Raw genomic sequence first — 27,194 nt, 5'->3', positions numbered from 1 at the left:
CCAGCTACTTGAGAGGTTGAGGTAGGAGTATCACCTGAGTCCTAGAAGGGGAGGTTGCAGTGAGCAAGAATGTGCCACTGCACTACAATGTGGGTGACAGAGTGAGACTCTATCTCAAAAAAAAAAAAAAAAAAAGCCAGGCGTGGTAGCTCACATCTGTAATCCCAGCACTTTGGGAGGCTGAGGTGGAAGGATTGCTCGAGGCCAGGAGTTCAAGACCACCCTGGCCAACAGTGAGAGCCCCATCTGTATAAAAAATAAAGAAATAAAGAAATAAATAGGCTGGGCGTGGTGGCTCATGCCTGTAATCCCAGCACTTTGGGAGGCCAAGGCGGGAGGATCATGAGGTCAGGAGTTCGAGACCAGTCTGACCAATATTAAATAGTAAATTTATATTTACAAATTACTAATTTATAAATAATAAATAGTAAAACCCCATCTCTACTAAAAATATAAAAATTAGCCAGGCATGGTAGTGTGCACCTGTAGTCCCAGGTACTCAGGAGGCTGAGGCAGAAGAATCGCTTGAACCCGGGAGGCAGAGGTTGCAGTGAGCCGAGATCCCACCACTGCACTCTAGCTTGGGCAACAGAGCGAGACTTCGTCTCAATAAATAAATAAATAAATAAATAAAAGGAAAAATATACATTTGCTGAATGAAATGAACGAAATATACTATGGAGATCTACTATCTGAGAAATCCTTATAATGAGTTATTTTATAATGCAAATACTTCCCAATTTGGTCTGAGTTTCTGCATACCTGATTTTCTTTAAACTATGTACAACTTGACTTATACACAGCATATGTTATGTGCTACATATATGACTCATATTGCTTCACAACTTAAGCAACCTAGAAATGTATAAGGTAGAATTTAGCTTCTACTTTGTTTACTTACAACTAAAGTTCTGATAAAAGATATATAACAAAACTTTACCATTAGACTCAAGAGGAAGAAATAAGCCAACTATATCAATAGTGCTATGCAAAGACAGAGTACAACTGATTAAATGAATGAGTCATTCATTAGATTTTTTCCATTGTTTTCCTATAATTTAATAACATTATTTATACAGAGCCAATAAGAAAAGCAAGTGATTTTGTGCAGCAGTAATCTAAAGTAGATGAGATTTATAAGGCACGAACTCAGTTGCTAAGAGACAACTCCATGGCTTTATTTTTCTTCAATATTTCCCTCCTCTATGGAGAAGTTCTCTTGGCTCGGAAGAGCAGACAGCATGAAAAGAGGCACAGTGGTCCTTTGTTAACCTCAATAAGTGATATGTGTGTATAGTGCTTTCTGGTTTATAAAAGCCTTTCACATACATTTCTTCCTTTGACGGAAGGAACAGAATTAAACAACAAATAAAAATGAAGAGTACCTAGTCTATAATGAGTTTGATGCTTACAATCAAGGCTATTAGCAAATATTCAGGAAAAGTAAAGCCTAAAGAAGAAAAGAGGGAATGAATAGTTTGTCTAGAGATAATAAAAGGAAGGTGAATTTTTAAAAAGACAAAAATAAGGCTAGAAAAGACCGAGTGGAGAAAGCCTACAGAACTTCAGAAAGCTAAAGAAACTGGAAATTAGATTGAATATAGATAGAAATGAAAGGGCAATGCAGCCAATGAAAGACGATGGGGACTAATAAAGGGAGAGCCCTGTGGTTTGGAAAGTGTCCCTTAATCAGCCTGCGGTGCTGCAAAACAGAAACCCAGAGAGGGTGCTTGAGAATACACAAGAACCCTGCGGTGGTGACTGAACAAAACGCAGCCAGGGATTTCATCAGAAGCATAATCCATTCATGGCACAGTCTGGCAGTGCTGGGGAGCTGGTAAGACACACACAGGCACCTATGGAACAAAAGAAATATTTGAAGTTCAAAATAATTCTGAGATTTCTAGCCATGGCCGCACATCAGTGTTTGAGTTCATATGAGAAGCAGAGCCAGAGGTACAAAAACAAAAAAATAATCTTTACCCAGGAGGAAGATAGCAGTCTTTGAAGAACTCAGTAGAAGGTGATTTGGGTGAAGGCAGGAGATATCACGAAATTCTTGATTTCTTGTGATTACTCTGAATTGCTTGCTGTTTGGTAAGAAAAGATGAAAGACCCATCTATTTAGCCTAAAAATGAGAAATGCTTACTCATTCCTGTGCCTATTTTCAATGCTCTGACTGCACAGCTTAAAAGCATACCACAGGTAGAAACTCCGTACTCTTACTTGGGCTATAAGGTCCCTTTTCTGTTTTCTTAACTCTTCATCCTTTTCACCTCATGACACTCATACAATGATACAATGTGGATACAATGCTGGGTTTGGGTTGATCCAGGCCCTGTTGGCTACCCAAAGGGCTGTAGGGATCTGTGTCTTGGCACGTAACACATAGGCTGCTGCACACCCGGTAGAAAACTTTTTCTGAATACACAGGGAGGTAAGTCACAAAAACGCACAGAAATATAGGCATTAAAATAAAAATCTCTCCCCTAAATTGACTTTAGAATAATTTCTAAATTTGAAACAAAAAAAAAAAATTGAACACTAGAATAAGATTTCTCTCCCACACTGACTTTAAAATACTGTGAGTTTTAAGCAATGAAACATACTTTGGCCCTTCCAAAAGCTTTACAAGACTAGTTTGGGAGACTTCTGCTTCCAGAAAGATGGGGTAGATGTACTTAGCTATTCCTCCAGCTAAGAAAAAGAAAACCCTCGACAACCCACAGAATGGGAGAAAATATTTGCAAATCATATTACTGACAAGACTCTAGTATCCAGAATATATAAAACAACTCTGTTTTATTTTTATTTTTTGGAGACGGAGTCTTGCTCTGTCACCCAGGCTGGAGTGCAGTGGCGCAATCTTGGCTCACTGCAACCTCTGTCTCCTGGGTTCAAGCAATTCTTCTGCCTCAGCTTCCCGAGGAGCTGGGACTACAGGTGCACGCTGCCACGCCTGGCTAATTTTTTTGTATTTTACTAGAGACGGGGTTTCATCATGTTGCCCAGACTAGTCTTGAATTCCTGAGCTAAGGCAATCCACCTGCCTTGGCCTCCCAAAGGGATTACAGGTGTGAGCCACTGTGCCCGGCCAAAAGAACTCTTATAACTCAACAAATAAGAAGAAAAATAACCCAAAGTAAATATGGACAAATGATTTGAATAGACATTTCTCCATAGGAGATATACAAATGCCAAAAAGGACATAAAAAGGTGCTCAAACATTATTGGTCATTAGGAACATGCAAATCAAAGCCATAATAATATACCATTTCATGCCCACACACACAAAAAATATCCCATACCATGCCACAAAAATGGTAATCAAAACGATGAACAATAACAAGCATTGGTGATGATGTGGAGAAAATAGAGCCCTCCTACATTGCTGCTGGGAATGTGAAGTGGTGTGGCTGCTGTGGAAAACAGTTTGGCAGTTCCTCAAAAAATTAGACACACAGTTACCATATGAAAAGCAATTCAAGTCCTAGGTATATGCCCAAGAGAATTAAAAACACATGTTCACACAAAAATTTGTACACTGATGTTCTTAGCAGCACTATGTCCAGTAAGTGTAAACAACCTAAATGCCCATCAACTGATGAGTGGGTAAACAAAATGTGGAACAGCTATACAACAGAAGATTATTTGATAATAAAAAGGAGTAAAGAACTGACACATGCTACAACATAGATGAATCTTGAAAACATTTCACTAAGTGAAAGAAGCCAGACATCAAAGGCTACATCCTGTACGACTGCATCTACATGAAATGTTCAGAATAGACAAATCCATAGATACAGAAAGCAGATTAGTGGTTACTCAACATAGTAAATATGTCAATTCTCCCCATGTTGATAAACAGGCTTAATGCAACTCCTATCAAAATCACAGCATTTAAAAAGTAAATGTAAATATGATTATTCTAAAATTTATATGGAAAGGCAGGGGAATTAAAATAGCTAAAATAACTGTATAAAGAAAAAGAAAGGCTGGGCACTGTAGAACACGCCTGTAATTTCAGCACTTTGGGAGGCCGAGGCGGGTGAATCACTTGAGGTCAGGCGTTCATGACCAGCCTGGCCAATATGGTAGAACCTCATCTCTACCAAAAAATACAAAAATATGAACCGGGCATGGTGGCGCCCGCCTGTGGTCCCAGCTACTTGGGAGGCTGAGGTGGGAGAATTGATTGAGCCCGGGAAGTAGTGGTTACAGTGGGTCGAGATCACACCACTGCACTCCAGCCTGGGCTACAGAGTAAGACTCTTGTCTCAAAAAAAAAAAAAAAAAAAAAAAGAAAGTGGGCATAGTCAGTCTAACCAATTTTAAGTATCCAATTTACTATACAGCTATAGTAATCAATACTATGGTATTGGCAGAAGGCAGACACATGCATCATGGGATCAGAATAGAGAACCCAGAAATAGACCCACATAAATATGCCCAACTGATTTTTGACAAAGGTGAACACAAAATTAAATGGAGAAAAGGTAACCTTTTTAACAAATGGCACCAGACCAAATGAATATCCATAAGCAAAAACTTAATCTTGATGTGAGTCACATCTCTTATATAAAAATTACCTCAAAGTTTATCATGAACTTAAACATAAAACTTTTAGAAAAAAAATCATGATAGAAAAAAAAAAATCATTGAGATCGAGGCCAGGCAAAGACTTTTTAGACTAGACAACAAAATCATGATCCATAAAAGGAAAAGCTGATAAAATGGACCTCATCAAAATTAAAAACTTTTGTTCTTCCAAAGACCCTGTTAGGACGATGAAAAGACAAGTTATGAACTAGGAAAAAATATTTGCAAACCACATATCTGACAAAGGACTAGTAGCTAGAATGTATAAGGAGCTCTCAAAACGCAACAGTAAAAAAGCAACTAAACTAATTAGAACATAGGCAAAAGATATGAACAGGTATTTCACCAAAGAAAGTATACAGAAATCAAATAAGCACATGAAAAGATATTCACCATTACCACAGGGAAATGCAAATTAAAACTGCAATGGGCTGGGTGCGGTGGCTCACGCTTGTAATCCCAGCCAAGGCGGGTGGATCACTTGAGGCAGGAGTTTGAGACAAGCCTGGCCAACATGACGAAACCCTATCTCTACTAAAAATACAAAAATTAGCCAGGCATGGTGGTGAGCACCTGTAATTCCAGCTACTTGAAAGGCTAAGGCAGGAGAATTGCCTGAACCCGGGAGGCAGAGGTTGCAGTGAGCCAAGATCAGGCCACTGCACTCCAGCCTGGGTGACGGGGTAAGATTCTGTCTCAAAAAACAAAACAAAACAAAAGAAAACTGCAATGACATATGCCACCATACAGCTATCAGAACGGCCAAAATAAAAGCTGGTGACAACACCAAATGCTGACAAGGATGTGGAGAAAATGAATCATTCATCCATTGCTGGTGGGAATGTAAAATGGTACAGTCACTTTAAAAAACAGCTTGGCATTTTCTCAAAAAACTATATGGGCAACTACATTCTGACCAGCAATTGTACTCCTGAGCACTTAACCCAAAGAAATGAAGATTTAGGTTCAAACAAAACTATGTGCATGAGTGTTTATAGCACTTTTACTTTAATAACCAAAAAGTGGAAACAACCCCGATGTCCTTCAACAAGTGAACGGTTAATTAAACCTGGTACATTCATATCAGGGAATACCAGCTGTTAATAAAATGGAACAAATTACTGATACGTGCAACAACCTGGATGAATATCCAGAAAATTATGCTAAGTGAAAAAGTCAATCCAAAAGGTTGCATACTGTATGATTCCACTTATACAGCATTTGTGAAATGACAAAATTACAGCAGTGTAGAACAGACTGGTGATTGCAGGGGCTAAGAAAGGGGTGGGAGTAGAAAGTGGATGTGGCTATAAAAGGGCAACATAAGGAATCCGTGTGGTGATGGAAATGTTCTGTATCTTGACTATATGTATCAAATGTCAATATCACAGTTGTGATAGTGCATTATAGTTTTGCAAAATGTTACCTCTATGGGAAACTGGGTAAAGTACACATGGAATCTTTCTGCATTATTGTCTACAAAATATATATGCATCTACAATTATGTTGAAATTAAAAGTTTAACAAAAAAGCCAGTTTAAAAATCTCAGGATATAAAAGGACATACGTATTTAATATATATTATAAAAAGCAGATATACTTTTATCTCAATATCAAAAAAATGAAATTAATCTTAGGCACCATTATTGAGTCAAATTCTGGTTATGAATTGAGAAATTAAAGAGGAAGAAGGGAGCTGTCCTTCACAAATCCCAGTTTAATTTCCAGAAGACAAAAAAAAAAAAAAAAAACTATGAAGGCATAGACAAATCTATATATCTGAAATAAACCTCAGCTCTTAACGTTTTAATTATAAGAAAGCATACAGATTCCAAAAGAAATTCCTTCCTTTATAGTAGTCTATAAAATAATATTTAGACTCCTCAGAAAAAATACAGCATTTTAAATCTAGGTGCTTACCTCACAGAATCACTTACTTCAGAAGCATGGATCACAGTTGCAATTAGGGGTTAGATGGGTAGAGATGAAAGAGTTGAGGGTTTTTGTGGCAGAAGAAACAAGGCTTGGGGGAAATACAGGAACAGTACGGCCTAAGAAACAGTACACCAGACTTGGCACCAGATCTCCAATATTGACTTCCTCATCCTGTATATAATCCTAGTTCTATCTCCTTTATTGAACTCCGAATAAATCACAAAATCCCCGTGCCACAATTTCCTCCTCTTCTAAGACAGAGATAATATTTTCACCTGCCCATCAAACAGGATATTTGCAAGGATAAATATCTGTACGGCATGGAAATGTCGGAATGAAGGGTACCAAGAAATAGCATCTGCAAATGAGGTGAATTTAAAACACTGAATTTAAGTCTATTTTATATGAAGAAACCAATGATTTTTTGAAGGAGACCGGAGAAAGAGAAACAAAATAAACAAAATGATTTAAACCAAGTCAACATCGTCATTTACTTTTCTCAATTGTCTTGAGGTTGCTGGTGGAAAATTCGGTATTGCTAAAGGCATACAGTACCCCAATCCACTAGCGAAACCATTTTAATCACGTGAATTTTCCACAGCAGGCTTTAAAAGGTTGACAAAAACAAAAACAAACAACCAAAACCCCACAAGACGGAAAATCCATTAGGGTCTGTGCAGCAGTCTATCACAACACTGAAAAATGGGAACAGCGTGGAAATAAGCAGTTCATTTTACCTGCACTGCAGCACTAATTAAATTCTGACTGGTATTTCGGTTACTCATTCAAGTCTGTCTGCCTCCACTTGGATCTAAACTCTTTAACTAAAAAAAAAAAAAAACACAATTCATACTCATCTTTACATCTCTCATGGTCCATAACTTGGCATATGGTCAGCACTTTGCAAACACTGCATTGAACAAATATGCATGTGTCTAATCTATTACTGCCAGTTTAAAGGAATATACTTAAAGTATTCCAAAATAGAGGCTGACCTCCTGATATTTATTTAGCTAAAGCCCTGAAACTTATTGAACAATGGTTTTGATTTCTAGAATTTCATTTTCTCAGTTTACAGTATTTCTTATGTGGTAAGGAATAATAAGCTAAATTATGTAAATATAAATTTTTACTGATACTCTGAAAAACATCTTTCAAGGATAAATCCTGAGCCCAGAAAGACATCAGGCAAAATAGTTAGAAACTTTTAGCTGTGATTTATACCAGATATGTAGGGTTGCTTTCTGTCAATAATTAGCTATTGGATTTTTTTAAATTCTAATTTTCTAATCTTTACTCACCAGTGTCCAGTCTTGATTTGACATGCTGGTATCTTGGGTTCTGTGGTATCCTTTTCATCAGATACTAAAAAACAAGGAAATTCACAATTAACTGGGTTAATGTAAGGATAAGGGTGGTAAAGTCAGGAGTCAGATACTCAAAAAATGGAAAAAAAAAAAAAAAGGTAAAATTTCTTAGAAATTAAAGATGGGGCCAGGCATGGTGGCTCACGCCTGTAATCCCTGCACTTTGGGAGGCCAAGGTCGGCGGGTCACCTAAGGTCAGGAGTTTGAAGTCAGCCTGGCCAACACGGTGAAACTCCATCTCTACTAAAAATACAAAAATTAGCCAGGCATGGTGACGGGCGCCTGTAGTTCCAGCTACTCTGGAGGCTGAGGCAGGAGAATCGCTTGAACCCGGAAGGCAGAGGCTCCAGTGAGGTAAGATTATGCCGCTGCACTCCAGCCTGGGTGACAGAGCCAGACTCCAACTCAAAAAAAGAAAAAAAAAGAAAAAAAAAAAAAGATGGAATGAGCTCCAGAGGTCCAATTGTCTTTTCAACATAGGATTTTTTTCGACAGCATTTCCATAGCTGAATATATTTATCTTGTTTCTGTCAGAAAACTTCCATATTTCGTCAAACTCATCTCAGAGCACTACATGATAAGAAGAAAAAAAAAAAAGCTCCTAAAAAATTATTTCTTGGCCGGGGGCCATGGCTCATGCCTGCAATCCCAACACTTTGGGAGGCTGAGGCAGGTGGATCACAAGGTCAGGAGATCGAGACCATTCTGGCCAACACGGTGGAACCCTATCTCCACTAAAAATACAAAAATTAGCCGGGCGTGGTGATGCGCACCTATAGTCCCAGCTACTTGGGAGGCTGAGGTAGAAGAATCACTTGAACCCGGGAGGCAGAGGTTGTGGTGAGTTGAGATCGCGCCACTGCACTCCAGCCTGGGTGATAGAGCGAGGCTCTGTCTCAAAAAAATAAAAAAACATATTTCTTACATTGAGCCCAAATCAGTCTTTCTAATTTTCTTTCAGTCCACTGCTGCAACCCACTGTAAGTCATCTGCCTCTGTCTCAAGAAATCTGTTAAGATGACCAAAGGCAGTCATCCTGACCCTGTTTCATTTCACTTTCTTTATGATGGTTTCTAGGCCATTTTCTCTGGACACCCCTGAGATTTTATCCATCTCTCCCCTGCAGGGATCCAGCCCTAAGCACAGTGCTAAAGATGTGGGCAGGCCAGGCCCCAGGTGGGCAGGCTCCCACTGCTCCCAAGTCTGTAGCTCCAGGGATGTCGACCATGGCATCTGCTCTCATGGCAGCTGAGGCTCACCTGGGGCTCAGTGCAAGTTTAGGTTCAGCAAAAATGCATATGTCAGGTCTCCTTTGTGCTGCTCTCTGGTAGTTAACTCTTTGAATCCAAGCATAAGACATTAACCCACATTAAATTACAGTGGCGATTGTGAAAGCCATTAAGTGAGGAGAAGCTAATGAATAAAGGTATCATGAAATAGTGCTTTCTTGCTCAGGCCTTTTTCTGGCCTGCAGGTATGAAAGTCCTTTCCTCAATAACAGGTAGCTGTGGAATATGAAATTACCGCAATGCCTTTTCGGCTTTATCTTCTGCCACCCTTCCTCATGTTCCCATGCTGAAGTTGCTGGGAATGTCTCCTTAATGCAGCACACTCATTCAGGCTGCCAGTCTCTGCAGATGTCTGCCTAGAATGCCTTTCCTTCACTACTCCTTGGGCAAAATGTATTTCCTCTGTAAAGCTATCCAGTACAGAACTAGGCACCTTCTTCTCCCTGGCTCCCAGAATACTCACAGCCCGCTCCATTGTTTAAACCTCAATCTTCTTCCCTAGTCTAGGATTTCCCTGAAGGCAGGGGCAATGACTTACTCATATTTGCATTTGCTTAGGACCTAGTGCATGGTAAGTACATTTATTGATATTCAGTGAATAAGTGAATACCGAAAATGAAGATTGTACTACAGCAACTATCTGGTTCCTTAGATGAGAACATCGGACTTACAAAAACTGCATCCTTTGCCTTTGAAAACAGTTAACCACCGCATACTCTGTCGGGAGGATTGCAAAATAAACATTTACCTATAAAATAATGGTTCAAATGACCCACAAAGCATACAAACAATATGGGATACTTTAGTGTCTTACAAAATATCTGTTGGCCAGAGTTTTAGATTTCAGGACCAGGGAGAATTTTTTAAAATTAGAGGCACCTACAGTTATCACCTTTTAATATTGCCAAGGGCATAAAAAAACAAAACCAAAGCAAAAGCCTCACAACATCTGCTATTTTAACATCTAAAAGGTAAGGGAAAAAAAAGCCCAGAGTGAAAGGGTCAGTCCTTCAGTGTCATTAAAAACCATTCATGACATTGTGATTTTCACTTCGCCCCAAGCAAGTCACAGCTTTATCATCAACTCTTAGCATCTGTCCTCAGATTGTGTTTGGAACCATTGAGCTATTTTATCCTTAGAAAAAGGTTGGAAAGCTTGTTTCTCCAAATGATCAGTAACTTGTCTATATGAGAAAGTAATTTGTCTATATGAGAAAATCAGTAACTTGTCTATATGAGAAAATAACACCAATTTCAATTTCTTCCCTAGAGGAAGACAGAGCAGATTCTTGAGCAGAAGATGGAAACCATCCAAAGACCGAAAAGTGGGACTTCAATACAAACTCCCCAGAGACAGACAATATCATGGCAAAATGAAACTAACAAACAAAGAAAAAAACAGGGGAAGTATGTGTCTGGTAAATTGAGTCAAGTAATGCTAATACTAGATTGCAGTTATCTTAGGCTAAGGGATTTTTTTCCTGCACTCTGTACTTTTTTTTATCATTTCTATACTCTATTTCCTGTTTTTACTTTTGTTTTGTTTTTCCCATTAGTTTCCTAGCAAAGTTTCTTTTAAAAATTCCAGGCTAGTCTCTGCTGAACCAAGGGGATTTGTCCATACCTAAGCCAAAATAGCTAAGAAGTGAGGGTGTCTCTGGGGACCAGGTGTGGTGGCAGCAGAATGATGAGGGGAGAGAGTGTGGACAGCTGCAGTGGCTGAGCCCTTCCCGCCCCCGGTTTTCCCTTACATAGACTAATGAGAAATCCATATGCTGCAGGAGAAAAAATGTAGTTTCTTTTCTGTGTTCCCACTGCAGTCCAATTTCTTGTTCCTGTCTTTCTAGTACCAACCGCAATGTAAAACTATTTGTGCTCCACTGCAAGCCGAGCACCATAGATTTTTATGGGATGGACATCCTTTTTTTTCTTTAAAATTCTTGCTTTGTGGGGTGACTGCTTCTTGACCTACTGACCAACTGGCTTTCTTTCAATTACATAAACAGGATGGAATGGTGGAAAGTGAAGAAGCTGAAAAAAGAAGCTGTTTTCAAGGAAGACTGTTCATTGAACAAAGACTTATTGAGCACCAACCATTCATTCAGTGGACATTTACTGAGTGCCTACTAGGGGCAAGCCTCTGTGCTGAGGACAGAGAGGTGAAAAACACAGTCTTTGCCATCCAGCTTTCACTGACTGCTGGGCAGACAGACAAGGGATAAACAGACATGAGGCTGCATGAGGAACAAGGAAAGGGAAGGAGGGGGTGTGACAAAAGCACATCAGATTGACATCTAATCCAGGTTAAAAGAGTCAAGAACTGTTTCTTGAAGGGTCACTTCTGAGCTGAATTCTGAGGGTTAAGGAGGTTAGTCAAGCTAAAGGAGTAGTGGGTGGGAGCTACGGGGTTTCTGGCAAGGGAAAAGCATGGCGAAAGAGTGGAGTCTCGAGGGAGTACCAACAGTTTTCAGCAATCTAACAGTAACTGGCCTGCTTGGAGCACAGCGGGAAATATGGGGACAAACGACGCTGGAGAGGCAGCAGGGGCAGATCACAAACAGCCTCGCATACATGTTTAAAAAAAACTTGGGTTTCATCCTATAGATCAGTGGATCTCAAACAGGTACCATTTTGCTCCTTGTACCCCCAGAAACATCTGTCAATGTCTAGAGGCATTTTTGGTTGTCCCAACTGGGTGGTAGGAGGTGCTACTGGCATCTTAGTGGGTAGAGGCCAGGGTGCTGCTAAATACCCTACAATTACAGACAGCCCCACCACAAGGAATGAGCCCAAATGCCAATAGTGCCCAGGGTGGTGAAGATGATGAGGGGGTCACTGGAGAAGTTTGAAGGAGGAGTGACAAGATTATATTTCTGTTTTAGAAAGGTGACCCTGGGAGCAATATGGAGAATATGAGTCAAGAAAGGAGGCATGAAAATCAGTTGAAAGGCTGTTGTGCTAAGAGGATCTGTAGTCCTAAGGAAGTGGCAATAAAGATGAAGAGACCGTTTCAAGAAATCTTTAAAATGTTAAATCAATATAATTTAAAATTGACTCATGTAGTAACAGGACAGTGATACCATTCTCCAAAAAAGGGAGTTAAGAAGGAAGCACATATTAAAAACATAATATGGTCAGTTGGAGCATGCTGAGTATGAGATATCTGTGGCTTGTCCAAAATGGAACTATCGGCCGGGCACAGTGGCTCACACCTGTAATCCCATTAATTTGGGAGGCTGAGGTGGGAGGATCACTTGAGCCCAGGAGTTCAAGACCAGCCTGGGCAACACAGGAAGACTTTGCTTCCACAAAAAAAAAATAAAAAATAAAAAAAAAATTAGCTGGGCATGGTGGCATGTGACTGTGGTCCCAGCTGCTTGGCAGGCTGGGGTAGGAAGATCCCTTGAGCCCAGGTCAAGGCTGCAGTGAGCCATGTTCTTGCCACTGCAATCCAGCCTGTGTGACAGAGCGACATTCTTGCTAAAAAAGAACCCCAAAAAACAAAATGGAAGTATCTAGTTGTCTATTTGGGTCTAGAAATCAGGAGAGATACCTGGGCTAGAAAAAAACAAGATTTGGTAGTTGTCAGCATACAGGCAGCAGAGGAAGCCGTGGAAATGGACAAAATCATCCTGGGGAGAGTGCAGACTGAAAACCCCAACATTTAAGGTCAGGTGGGGGAGAGGCACCTTGGATGAAACTCAGAAGAGGCCATACAAAAGTGGGTCATGAAAATTAAATCAGGAAGAAGGGAGTGGCCAACAGTGAACAATGCTGTCAAGTCAGAGAACAAGAGGTCAAGTATGAACAAGTGAACAAGAATGCTGTTCAGGTAAGAGACCAAGAGAAAAGTGAATCTGAATGTAGCACACCAGGACACTGTTGATGGCCCTGGTGGAAGCAGCTATGGGAAACTGGTGGGGCAGATGCAAAAAACAGCAGGTCAAGCATATGAGAGGCGAAGGAGGAAAGAGGACAGTAGCTGGATGATCTTTTCTTTTTCCCTTAAGATTTTCCCTTAAGAGAGTTGCTAAGGAATAATCTCTGTTGTTGTTATTTTGTTTTGGAAAAAAAAAAAAAAAAAAAAAAAGGAGAGACTTGAGGATGTATACAGGCTAATGGGCAAGATAAGAGAGTTTGAAAATAGTATGGAGAGAGTGGGAGAGGATGAGGTCCAGAGCCCAGACAGCAGGGTCAACTTTGGATCTATTTAAGATATAAGATAGGTAGGTGGTCAGAATGAAGTTCATCTGGAAGAGGCAGGACGTTGAGAAAGTTCATGTTTGTGGTATCATTACAGGGCTCTTTAAAAACAACCAAAAATGTCAAAGACTGTTTGAGGGTTTACATAAAAGAAAATGTCCTCCCTGTCTAACCACCACACCCCAGCTATTTCACTTCTACGTGACTTTCAAGACCCAGGGCAAACTTATCTTCTGGGAAGATTCCTCTGAAGGCCTCAGTGAAATGGAAATCTCTTCCTTGACTGAATATTCCCAGTTCTTTGTACCATTCACACTTCTTACTTCCTGCACTTGGGACAGGGGCTCTATCTTGTACAACTCTGTACCTACTACAAGACCCTCTGCTAATGAAACAGCAGTAAGTACCTGCCAAATGAAGACCTGAGCAACATATGTAGTGTGCATGCTGGTGCCACGTGGGCAGCACGGACATCAAGGGCTCTAGGGAGGAATGTCAAAGGAGATTGCTCATCCACTGGGGGTGATAAGAAATACTTCATGGAAGAATGGACACTGGAGCTATGTTTTAAGGGTTGACCTTCTGTGGATAAAAAAGATGGGAAGGAGGAATGGCAAAAGTATTCCAAGTGGAGCAATTTTTAATAGCAAAGCCACTTTAAAAACAAGTTTAAAGAACAACAAATTGTTCTATTTGCTGGAGATGATTTAACAACAACAAGAAACATGGTAATGCTGCTAACATTTATTGAACACTCACGATTATCATCAGGCACTAAGCATTTTACCTACATTATCTCATTCCCCACAACCACTGTACATCTTCACTCCAGCAAGAGTTCTTAATATGGGGTCCACTGATGGGATTTAGGAAGTCCATGAGTCTCATGACACTATGCAAACTTTTGTGTATGTGTATTTTTCTGGGGAAAGGGTCCTTGGTTTTAACCAAATTTTCAGAGGGGTATGTAGCCCCAAAAGAGTTAAGAATAATTGGTATATGGAACCCTGTGATATAAGACTGGACAGAGACAGGTAGGCTGCACGTGGAGAAGCCTGAATGTAGGCTGAGTGGTCTGGACTAGGTCCTGAAGGCAATGGAAAGTGCCAAAAAAACCGAGCTGTGAGCTACACAATCTCATCAGTATTTTGGAAGATTATTAACATATGCAAAGTAAGACTGGACTTTGTGAACACACGGATGTTGGAGAAGAAGGGGTAAGAATGAGAAGTCAAAGATGGGATTTTTCTGAAGGAAAATATCGAAAAATGAATGAGCTTTTCAAGACTTTCCATCTCTCTCAAATGGGACTCACAAAGTTGTTTGTATTTCAACTGCAACATATGTAATAATATTTACACTTAAAAGATTTTAAAAAATACCATTATACATTTTGTTCAGACTGTCTACTTATTTCCTATGGAGAGAAAGCCCATAAAATGAAGAGAATGGGTACCAGTTTTACTACAGCCACATGTAAGGAAATCTCACATTTAAAAGAGGCCTTTTAGAGAACTTTTCAAAATGGGATTTTAACCTGGTCTAATTACCCTGATCTCAAACACCAACCTTGACCCATGTCTCCATGTGCAGCAGCCCCTACTTTCTCAGCAGCTACCACCTGTAGCAGATTGTATTTTTCAAGATAGCCACAAAAAAATTTCCCATCCCACTTACACTATGACGTTACACCCCTCCCACTGAGGGAAGGGCTTCTGTTTCCTCTCCTGAATCTGGAGGGGCCTGTGACTATGAGGGAAGCAGTGTCAGATGACTTTTGAGGCTACATCATAAAAGGCAGTACAGCTTCCATCCACCTGGTTCTCTTGGGACACTTGGGGCCACACAGTCTGTGGTATTTTCTTATGGCAGCCCACAGAACTCAGCAGCTATGCTGTGAGGAAGGCCAAGCCACATAAAAAAGGCTATTCGTAGGTGATATGGCCAACAGCCCCAGCTCAGGTCGCAGAAAACAGATTGTATCAGTGCCCTAACATGTAAATGAAGCCTTCAAGATAACGCTAGCCCTAGCTCCTGTCTGTCTGCAAAACCACATGAGAAATCCCAGTCTAGCTGAGCCAAGTCAACTTTCAGAATTACAAAAGCTAATAATAAATGACTATTATTGTTTTAAGCCACTAAACATGGGGTGATTCATTATAAACCAATATGTAATTGGAACATGACCCACCCTTATTCCCTTCTAGCCAAGCTCCTTGAAAGAAAGAAATCTACACTGGGTATTTTGTACCTTACTCTTCCATCCACTGCAACATGGCTGCTGTCCCCACATTCTACTGAGGTTCCTATGGCACTAAACAACATCAGCGATCCCCTAGCTGCTAAATATAATGGACATTTAACAGTCCTTAACTTACTTTAGCTTTCTATGCCATATGACACTGTTACAGATTCTCTTCAGTTTCCATTCCCTTGGTTTCAATGACATCTTTCTCCCCTGATTCTCCATTAACAAATGGATCATTCCTCTGTCAGCCATTTAATTATTGTGTTCTCAGGATTCCAACTTCTCAATCTGTAAGTTCTCCGTGGACTAACACTTAGGCTTAATTCCATGTATATGTTTCTGATTTCCAAATACTGAACCTTAGCCTTGACTTCTCTTCTGCAGTTCAGATGTGTATTCATTTACTCGTTCAATAAGTATTTATGAAACAACTATTGTATGCCAGCCAATGGAACAATGCAGACAAGGTCTCTATTTTATGGTCTTGTAAGTATGCCCAAAAAAATAAATAAAATACAGATTATGACCTATGGGGTGGAGACAGCCAAATGAATGAATGCATCTAATGTCACTCCTTAAAGCTTCAATAAAACCTCATTAAAAAGATATTATTTTAGGGACATATAGCCCCAAAAATAGAGTGGGAGAAGTGACAGCAATAGAGCACTTGAATTCTGAAATCTACAAAGTCAATCAACAAGTGAAAATGCCTTGATGGACTCAAGGTAGCTGAAGACTATGTATGGGGCAATAGGGAAGACAAAGAACAAATTCTTAAAAGGCTGAGGCATTGACAGCCTTAGGCAGCTCCAGAAGTGGGGAGTAGAAGGAGTGGTTGGAACAAAAGCTGGTTAAAGGCCTAAGGGCCTTTGAGAAGCAGCTGGATCTCCAAATCCCTCTCTCTCTGTGCTACCCACTGGATGACTGCCTCTGCCCAGTCCTGGCAGATATCTATAGATTTATTCCCTGGAAAAGGTTTATTGAGGGGGAGGTCTGCACACCGGGAAAGCCAGAGATATCATTACTGAAAATAGGGTTAATAGGTGAATAATGAATACCAACGTTGAGACTTAGTCTCCAGCTCTAATGCCTCCAGGAATTCAACTAGGCTTTTATCCTCAGGAGACTGGAGGGGTTCTCTGGGGAAAATGGCCAGCCTGAGAGGAAGGTACAGATCTGGGAGGAGGGTACCCCCAAATCATGGCCTAGCAAGATCATTCAATAATAAATCTTATCATCAGCAAGTGTCTCTCAAATATACAGAGATCTCAATCTTCTTTTAAAATCTCCTACTTGATTGAAACTTGTAATGTGGTCTTTGTAATAAATAAATAATAAAGTCTCCTACTTGAAAACATAAATTTACAACTGAGGAGTAAAATAAGTCTGAGAACACTGCTATATTCTGAACTGTGTCCCTTCAAAATTTGTATGTTGAAGCCCAATGTGACTATTTGGAGATAGGGCCTTTGGAAGGCAACTAAAACAAAGTGAGCTCACACCCTTATCCAATAGGATTAACGTCCTTATAAAAGGAGACTCTAGAGGACTCCTTCTCTCCTCCTGCCACTGTGAAGACACAGTAAGAAGGTAGCCATCTGGGCATGAACTCGGGAGGCGGAGCTTGCAGTGAGCTGAGATCGCGCCACTGCACTCCAGCCTGGGCGACAGAGCGAGACTCCGTCTCAAAAAAAAAAGAAGGTAGCCATCTGCAAGCCAGGAAGAGTCCTCACCAGAAACTAAATCAGCTGGCACCCTGATCTTGGACTTCCAGCCTCCAGAACCATGAGAAATAAATTTCTGTTGTTGAAGCCACCCAGTCTGTGGTATTTTGTTATGGCAGCCTAAGTTGAGTAATACAACATCTCCAACAAAACAAAAATAGCAAGTTGGAAGAAACAGAGACCATGTAGGGGAAAAGAACATTTAAGAAAACTATCATTAAAGAAATTAAAATACATGTCCATACTGCTCTAAAATTGACTGCAGTGGCCTCATGCAGTGGCTCACATCTGTAATCCCAGCAGTTTGGGAGGCTGAGACAGGCGGAACACTTGCGGCCAGGAGTTCAAGACCAGCCTGGTGAACATAGCAAAACCCCGTTTCTACTAAAAATACAAAAAAATTAGCCAGGCGTGGTGGTGTGCACCTGTGATTCCAGCTACTCCGGAGGGTAAGGTACGAGAATTGTTTGAACCTGGGAGGCAAAGGTTGCAGTGAGCCGAGATTGCACTACTGCAACTCCAGCCTGGGCAACAGAGCAAGGCTCTGTGTCAAAAAAAAAAAAAAAAAATTGATTGCAGTGATGATTGCACAACTCTGAATACAGTAAAGCCACTGAACTGCACACTTGAAATGAATGAGTTTATGCTATGTGAATTATATCTCAAAAAAGCTGTTACAGAAAAAAAATGTAAAAAGTAAATACATTTAAAAAAATTTTTTTTTGCTCTACAAAAGACCCTGTTACGAACATGAAAAGATAAGCTACAGACTGGGAGAAAATATTTGCAAAGCACATATCCAATAAAGGACTACTATCTCAAATATATAAACAGCTTTAAAACTCAATAGTAAAACTATTCATTGTAACAGTGTTTGTAACTGCAAATAATCAAAAACAACTTAAATGATCACCATGGGGAAACTGATAGATAAAATGTGTTCTAGTCACATGCTAGATTACTATACAATAGTTAAAGTAATAAACTGGACATATTTATCAACATAGATGGATCTGAAGCATAATTTGCATGATAAAAGCAAATAGTATACAAATAGCATAACACTATTTTTGTAAAATTTTTTTTTTTTTTTTTTTGAGACGGAGTCTCGCTCTGTCGCCCGGGCTGGAGTGCAGTGGCTGGATCTCAGCTCACTGCAAGCTCCACCTCCCGGATTCACGCCATTCTCCTGCCTCAGCCTCCCGAGTAGCTGGGACTACAGGCGCCCGCCACCTCGCCCGGCTATTTTTTTGTATTTTTTAGTAGAGACGGGGTTTCACCATGTTAGCCAGGATGGTCTCGATCTCCTGACCTTGTGATCCGCCCGTCTCGGCCTCCCAAAGTGCTGGGATTACAGGCTTGAGCCACCGCGCCCAGCCAAAATTTTTAAGCTCACAAAATAATGTCTGTTTTACAAGAAAAATATGGCTGCTGAATTAGAAAGCTATACATTAAATATATGGGAGCAGATGTCTATAGTCCAAGGAGAAGAGTGGGAATAAAAGCAGTAAGAACCAAAATTGTCTATAACTGAAGTATACGGATAATCAAATCATATCAGTCCATTTGTACAACTGAGGTCTTAGAGAACTAGCAAAACAAAAACACAAATAAACAAAACTGTGATACAATAACACCAAATACTTAGGTAAGAGTTAAAAGGAAATCATTACATTGAGGTATATTTTTCTGACATGGAAAGATCTCCAGGATATATTGTTAAGTGAAAAAAAATCAAGTCAAAGAACTATATATAAAAATGTTATAACATTTATGTAAAACAAAACTACAAAATAAAACTCTTATATTTCTCTTCTTCCCTCAATCACCCACACGTTCAAATGTATAGAGACGGTTTTGGAAAAGATAACTATGAAAACATAATAAGTAGTGACATAAGAAAATGCCCTGAATTATTCATTAAAAGTATAGAATTAAAAATAAAGGCAAACAGAAACTCCAGGAAAAAACAAAAAGCAGTAAGAAAGGAAATATAATCCTACATTTCCTTGTTTTGCAATAATATTTACAGTCATCACCAACACAAAAGGAAACAAAAACTCAACAGTTAAGAAAAATAGAAAATAGGCAAAAGACACAAAGAGATATTTTACTGAAGAGGATATATGGATGACAGATAAGCACATGAAAAGATGTGCTTCGTATCCATTAGGGAAATGCAACTTAAAACCACAATGAGATGGCACTACACATCTATTATAACCATTAAAATAAAAATATTGACAGTATTGAATGTTGCCCAGAGTATGCAAAAACTGAATCTCTCATACACCGTTGGCAGGAATGTAAAATGGTACAGCCTCTCTAGAAAAGTTTGGCAGTATCTAATAAAACTAAGTATATGTTTACCATACAACCCAGCAATTGTACTCCTGGGCGTTTATCCCAGATAAATGAAAATTAACATCCACACAAAGAGTTATACCCAAATGTTATCTTTATTTGTAATAGCTCAAAATTGATAACAACCAAAATGTCCTATACTAGTTGAATGGTTAAAAAAACTGCTGTACGGGCCAGGCATGGTAGCTCACGCCTGTACTCCCAGCACTTTGGGAGGCCAAGGCTGGTGGATCATGAGGTCAGGAGTTCAAGACCAGCCTGGTCAAGATGGTGAAATGCTATCTTTACTAAAAATACAAAAAATTGGCCAGGCACAGTGGCAGGCACCTGTAATCCCAGCTACTCGGGAGGTTGAGTCAGGAGAACTGCTTGAACCCAGGCGGCAGAGGTTGCAGTGAGCCAAGATGGCACCACTGCACTCCAGCCTAGGTGATAAAGTAAGACTCCGTCTCAAAAAACAAAACAAAACAAACAAAAAAACTGCTGTACGTTCATATCACAGAATACCGATCAGGAATCAGAAAGAATGAACTACTGCTACATGCAACAACTTGTATGCGACTCAAGGACATTATCTTGAGTGAAAAAAAAAAAGCCAATCTCAAAAGGTCACATACTGTATGATTCCATTTATGTAACATTGTCAAAATGATAAAATTATGGAGATGGTTACCCAGGGTTAAGATGATGAGAGGGAAGAAAGTAGGTGTGACTAGAAGAGTAGCTTGGAGATTATTTCTAGTAATACAATAGTTCTTTATCTTGATTGCAAATCTACATATGTGCAAATCTTGATTAAATCTACACAAGTGATAAAATGGCCTAGAACTATACATACATTGTACAAATTTCAATTTTCTAGTTTGATATTGTATAGTACTCAAGTAAAATATAATCATCGGGGAAAAATGAGTGAAGGATACATAGGACCTCTTTGTACTATTTTTTTTTTTGCAACTTTCTGTGAATCTATACTTGTTTAGAAACAAAATGTGTTTTAAAAGTACAACAGAGCAAAAAAACAGAGCTCTTAAAAATTAGTAACATGGGCCGGGCATGATGGCTCACACCTGTAATCCCATCACTTTGGAAGGCCGAGGCAGGTGGATGGCTTGAGGTCAGGAGTTCAAGACCAGCCTGACCAACGTGGTAAAACCCCATCTCTACTAAAAATACAAAAAAAAATTAGCTGGGCATGGTGGCGGGTGCCTGTGATCCTAGCTACTTGGGAAGCTGAGGCAGGAGAATCGCTTGAACCTGGGAGGCAGAGGTTGTAGTGAGCCGAAATTGTGCCACTGCACTCCAGCCTGGGCAACAGAGTGAGACTTTCTCTCTCAAAAAAAAAAAAAAAAAAAAAAAAAAAAATTAAAAACATGACGGCAGAAATTAAAAACTAAAAAGGATTGGAAGATAAAAGTTAAATAAAGTTAAATCTCCCAAAGGGAGCAGAAAGACAAAGATGAGGGAAACAGGAGATGAAAGTTAGGAAAATCAGAGAACCAGTCATATAGGTTATCTGTATGAATAGAGAACATCAGAATAATGAATTCAAGAAAAAGAGGATGGAGAAAATAGGAGAAAGTTAAGAAAATTTTATAGACTAAAAAGACATAAATTTCTGGTGCCTATCAATATGAGTGAAAATAGAAATATCTTTGTAAAGTCACACTGGGGACAAAAAAAAGGTTCCACAAGCTTCCTGAGAGGAATTAGTCATGAAGCAACAGAATGGCTTTGGACTTCACAACAACACAAGGCACTAGACCACTAAGCAATGTTTCCAAGATGCTGATGATGGCCAGTTGTGGTGGCTCACACCTGTAATCCTAGCACTTTGGGAGCCCAAGGCAGGATTGCTTGAGCCCAGGAGTTCAAGACCCTCTTGGGCAACAGAGGGAGACCCCATCTCTACAAAAAATATTAAAAAATTAGCTGGGCACGATGACACACACCTGTGGTCCCAGCTACTCAGGAAGTGGGAGGATTATTTGAGATTTGAGCCCAGGAGGTCAAGGATATAGTGAGCCATGTTTGCACCACTGCACTCCAGCCTGGGTGACAGAGCAAGACTCTGTCTCAAAAAAAAAAAAAAAAAAAAAAAAGATGTTGATGATTTTCAACCAATAATTCTATACTCAGCCAAACTCACTGGCAAATAAATGTTAAGGTAGAATAAGAATATTTTTAGACATGCCTAACATTTTAGACATAAATTTTAAAAACTATCTTGCGAATTCTTTCTTAAGAAACTACTGGAAGTTGTGCTCTATTCAAACAAGAGAGGTAGCTGGGCATCTTTGTCTTGGGCACAAACAGAACCACATACAACATCCCTGCTCCTCTTTCCCCACACACCTAAAACTATTCCTCCTTTTCTTCCTCCCATATTCTTGCTCTCATTCATGGTGCCAGCACCAATGAGTAGTCTAAGCTGAGACTTAAGTCACCCATCACACATCTCTCAAAGCTAATCAGGAAATATTGATGATTTTGCCCCCTAAATATTTATCCTCAATTCCATCCCTAGTTCAATGGCCTTAGTTTAGATCTCTATCAAAATAGTAGCGGTGGCTCATGCCTGTAATCCCAGCACTTTGGGAGGCCAAGGCAGGTGGGTGGCTTTGAGCTCAAAAGTTCAAGACCAGCCTGGGCAACATGGTAAAACCTCGTCTTTACAAAATACACAAAAATAAGCCGGGATTTGACGGTGTGCGCCACAGTCTCAGCTACTCGGGAAGCTGAGGCTGGATAATCGTTTGAGCCCGGGAGGTGGAGTTTGCAATGAGCTGAGATCTCGCCACTGCACTCCAGCCTGGGTGACAGAGTGAGACTCTGTCTCAAAAAAAAAAAAAAAGAAAAGAAAAAAAAGTAACCACTTAACCAATCTCATTTCCAGTCCTGGAGCCTCCTCAAACCCATCTTCCACAATGTAGCTACAGCCATCTGCCTAAAATGCAAATCTGACCATGTCACTCACTTTATAACTCAAAAAACTTCTCAAATTCTGACCAGCAAACAAGATAAATATGTGGCAAACTGCCATTCTCCTCACCTCTCTCTCCTACCCCCATGAAAGACAATATTAACATTTTTTATTAATATTTTGTTGGACAAATCATAACTGTATACATTTATGGGGTACAATTTGATGCTTTGGTATACACACACGCTGTGGAATGATTAAATCAGACTAATTAACATATCCATCAACCCACTTATCATTTTTTTGTGGTGAGATATTTGAAATTTGCTCTCAATGAAATATACAATTTACTCTATTTTGAAATATACAATATAGTTGAACTTTGGACAACATGGGCTTGAACTTTGCAGGTCTACTTATACCCAGATTTTCTTCTGCCTCTGTCACCCCTAAGGCAGCAAGACCAACCCCTCCTTTTCCTTGCTCCTTAGCATGAAGACAATTAGGATGAAGATGTTTATGATGATATACTGCCACTTAATGAATAGTAAATATATTTTCTCTTCCTTATGATTTTCTTAATAATAATCTTTCCTCCACCTTACTTTAAGAATTCAGTATATAATACATACAACATACAAAAAAATTCAATCAACTGTTTCTGTTATCAGTAAGCCTTCCAGTCAATAGTAGGCTATCAGTAGTTAAGTTTTTTTTGCAGTGGGGAGTAAAAAGTTATACATGGATTTGCTACTGGGAGTGTTGAGTCTGCTGTAATTATTATTAACTATAGTCACCATGCTGTGCCAGAGATCTCAAAAACTATTCCCCCTGTTTAACTGTAACTTTATGCCCTTGGATCAACATCTTCCCATTTCTGCCTCCTTCCCCCAACCCTCCAGGCTCTGGTAACCACCATTCTACTCTCTAATTCTATGAGCTGGACTTTTTAAGATGCCACATATAAGCGAGATCATGCAGCATTCAGACATTACTAATTGACCATGGCTCTCTTGCAGAGCTTAGACTCAGCCTTACAACTTTCTCAACATAGTACCAGGCAGTCACCAAGAGATGAAACAGTTACAACTCCTATTTGGGATAAAGGCTAAGAACCTCAGCAAAACAGAGAAAGCTACAGGGGCCTGTTAGGAGTTCAGACACTCCTTACCTTCACTTGCGCTGTTCTACCTGGGATGCTGCTTCACCTGGCTAATGAATGGCCTTGCCACCCCTTTCATCTCCACAACCCTTCTCTCAGTCTCTCAGTTGAGTCCTACCTATTTTCTCATAACATCTTGCTCCTCGACCACACTGTACTCAAATTCTGTTCATAGTCTCCTTCACTAGATGCAATTTATTTATTGTTTATTTTTTTGAGACAGAGTCTTGCTCTTATCACCCAGGCTGAAGTGCAATGGCACGATCTCGGCTCACTGGAACCTCCACTTCCTGGGTTCAAGCGATTCTCCTGCCTCAACTCCCCGAGTAGCTGGGATTACAGGCGCCCCACCACCAAGCCCGGCTAATTTTTGTATTTTTAGTAGAGACAGGGTTTCGCGATGTTGGCCAGGCTGGTCTCGAACTTAGAACTTCGTGATCCGCCCACCTCGGCCTCCCAAAGTGTTGTGATCCCAAAGGCTGAGCCACCGCGCCCGGCCCAGTAGACGCAATTTATTAAAAGACAGAGGCCTTGTCTTCTTTGTACATCTAGCACCTACTGCACGGTAGAAGTCCAACAATGTTTGTTAAAACTGCCACAAATGCAGCAGGGGACTAGGGGTGAAACAGACGAAGAAACTGAAGGGTCCTATGGAGAGAGGGGTAAGCCTAATGTCCTATTTTGCCCGTTTTCCAAACGTTTGGTCAGCTTACTCCTGCTCTTCCTGTATCCCCACAATCAGAGATGCTTGCTGGCTTTCATCACGTGTCATTAGTGGGCAGCGGTTCCTTTGTCTTTTCTGTTTTGTAACTGTCACTCCGAGACTGTAAGCCATTTGAGGGCAAGGGCCGTGTCTTTGTGTACTTCGCTCCTCGCAGCCACAAGTACTGGCATGCGTTCGCGGGGAGAGATCGCTCCTTACCACGGGGTCCTGAACACGGCCCCGCGGCCCCCAGTCCCTCCCCGTTCCGCCCCTGCACCCCGACCCCTCCTCACGCCGACCCCTTCCCGCCTTCCCGGCGGCGGAAGTCGCTGGCTGCTCTTCCCTGCCCACATGGAGTCTTTTCCGGTGCGCCCGCCCCCTCCGGCTCTCCGGCCGGGACCTGGCCCTCACCTCAGGGTTCCCAATGTGCCTCCGGAGGGACATATTTGCTCCAACCGACCACGTTCGGGGTTCTAGTCTCACCGGTTGCCTCTAACCCTAGCTTCCTACCCCCACAACCTCGTTCAGCCGCCTCCCTATACCCCCTTCTCCGATTGGCCCGTCTTCCCCGGCCAGCCAATGGGGGCCCCGTTTACTCTCTCATCTTAGGGTCGCAGGAGGGCAAGACGCTGCTCAATGGTTGCCAAGGGCAACGCGGGACGCCGGCTAGCGAGGCCCGGGCTAGCTCTGGGCCCGGGCTCGCCGGCTCCAGCCTTAGGGCGGGAAGAGGGACTTGGGGGGAGGGGAAGGCTGGCGCCTGCGCAAAGCCGGGGGCGGGGACAGGGGCTCGAGATCGGGGACAAAATGCGAGTTTTAGCTGATGTGGAACCATTAATATGACACAAGACTCCCCATCCCCCACCTCCGTTTTAAGGCCGTTTCAAGCAAACATCTGGGCTACTGATTCCACAATAGGGAATATGATATGGGCCAGGGTTGTTCAGCAGAAATGGGAGAGTATGGTTTATTATTTTCTGGTTAGGTTAATACGCAAATTATGCAAAATACGTGTGTAAATACAATAATTATCAGTGCTTTAAAAGCTTTTAGGCTAGCTAAAGAGCGACATCCTTAATTGCGAAGCACACGCGCCATTCTGTGGTTCATCGTTCATTTAACAAATACTTAATAGGCACCTTATGAGAAAAGCTGCAGTAGGTTTTGTGGAGGAGGGGAGGATGACTAGGACCCAATCCCGTCGTCATGGAAACCACTGTGACTCCTGCCACCAGCCACCACCTGTTCCCATTCCGGATCTGAAAATGAAGTCCTAGCACCTTTACAAAACAATTACACAGTTTGACTTGGCTTCTAAATGTCCCACCAAATCCATTAAAATTATTATTTCCTTTTACATGGAAGGAACAACACAGTAACCCTTTGTCCTTTGCTCTAACTTGTTTTTCCAGGAATGGAGAAAGGTTACTCTGAGCAGTTCATACTCGCCAGTTCTCTGTTAGTGAATAATGGCACACTTCTGAGCTACTTCAGGGTCTGTGAGATGTCCCATTCAGCAGCACGGCCTCACATGCCCTTGTCCTCTTAGGCACTTCAGCAACCCAACCTTAGGGCTACACCTTGGATCATGTTGCCACTCAGTGTTGCTTGACCAGAATCTTGAATTCTGGCCACAGCTGCTTCTTGCACTTGAGTCACTCTTTCATGTTTACTAAGTTTTGTCTTAATTTCCATAGTATTTGCCAGTTCTTTAACCCCTCTAAAATTCTCAGTCTCACTCCTCTAGTAAGGAAGGGTTTGAAGGCTGCAAAAAACTTCGAAGGAGGCAGAGGGAAGTATGTTAATCTAGAAGCTTTTGCATAGCAAGCAGAAACTTCTAGATTCATTACTATTTAGAATGTATGCTTACCTGGTGCACCTTGTGGGTAACCATTGAGATTATGGGTAGAATAACAGGGGAAAGGAGAGAGGGAGATGATGAGTGACTACACTCCAAGGTGGTGAGAAAGAGAGGAAAGGAGAGATTTAAAGACATTTGTAGGTAAAATCAATAGTATACATGAGAAGAGATAAGGGGTACGAGAAATAGAAATTCATCAAAGATGGCTATAGTTTCTCTAACTTGAGGAACTGAGTAGATGGGCGATAATGCATTAATCAAGTTAAAGAACAACAGTCAAAAAACCCAAACAGCAGAAAGTACAAGAAGATCCACCAGTCCATTCAACTTCCATTCTTCAGTGTTTTGGCTCACTTCTTTGTATGGTTGTCTCTCTTTTGTTCCAGAGCGTATAGGAACATCTGGTTTACTTGCCTCACTAGTCATTGTGGTTGTCACATTTGGACTGCACAGGAAGCATTATAGAGAGATTATAGAATCCGGCTGGTTCCTGAATCCAACTGACAGTGTGTCTGGGTGGGGTAATTTAAATAAATGTTCCTTCCCCAACCCCTCAATTCTGATTCTGGTTTTGGTGGGGGGAGGTCCAAGGAGACTCTGCTTTAAAAGAGTCACCCCTTTCCTTCACATTTGGCTTCAATGGAATCCTTGGAAAGCTTAAAGCTATAAACCAAAAGATTTTTAACATCATGAATTTCTCTTTAGGATTCCTTTTGGGTCCTGCTACGCCAAAACTGGATCAAAATGAATGCCAAGTGCTTTGAAAAAATAGGCAAATGGTGGTTGCAGTGGCTAATGCCTGCAATCCCAGCACTTTG

General features: G+C 40.9%; 1 protein-coding gene across 4 annotated transcripts in view; it reads right to left on the bottom strand.

Annotated features, from left to right (window-relative positions):
* The window catches only part of CEP41 (centrosomal protein 41), a 51,125-nt gene extending 25,930 nt beyond the window's left edge, over positions 1–25,195 (bottom strand). For 3 of the 4 annotated variants that reach the window (XM_010378790.2, XM_010378791.2, XM_010378792.2), the window contains exons 1-2: positions 24,930–25,138; positions 7,837–7,900 (exon numbers count right to left, since the gene is read on the bottom strand). In XM_010378790.2, coding sequence (XP_010377092.1) covers positions 7,837–7,900; positions 24,930–24,962 — 97 coding nt within the window. In that variant the 5' untranslated portion in view covers positions 24,963–25,138. Of the gene's footprint in view, positions 1–7,836; positions 7,901–24,929 lie in introns of all 4 variants that reach the window. The other variant, XM_010378793.2, reaches the window with a different exon arrangement.
* Positions 25,196–27,194: the final 1,999 nt, after the last annotated feature.

This window comes from Rhinopithecus roxellana, chromosome 6, assembly GCF_007565055.1.
Source record: "Rhinopithecus roxellana isolate Shanxi Qingling chromosome 6, ASM756505v1, whole genome shotgun sequence".
Taxonomy (NCBI): Eukaryota; Metazoa; Chordata; class Mammalia; order Primates; family Cercopithecidae; genus Rhinopithecus; species Rhinopithecus roxellana.
Note: the sequence above shows the minus strand (reverse complement) of the source record. Positions and strands in the feature narration are given on the sequence as shown.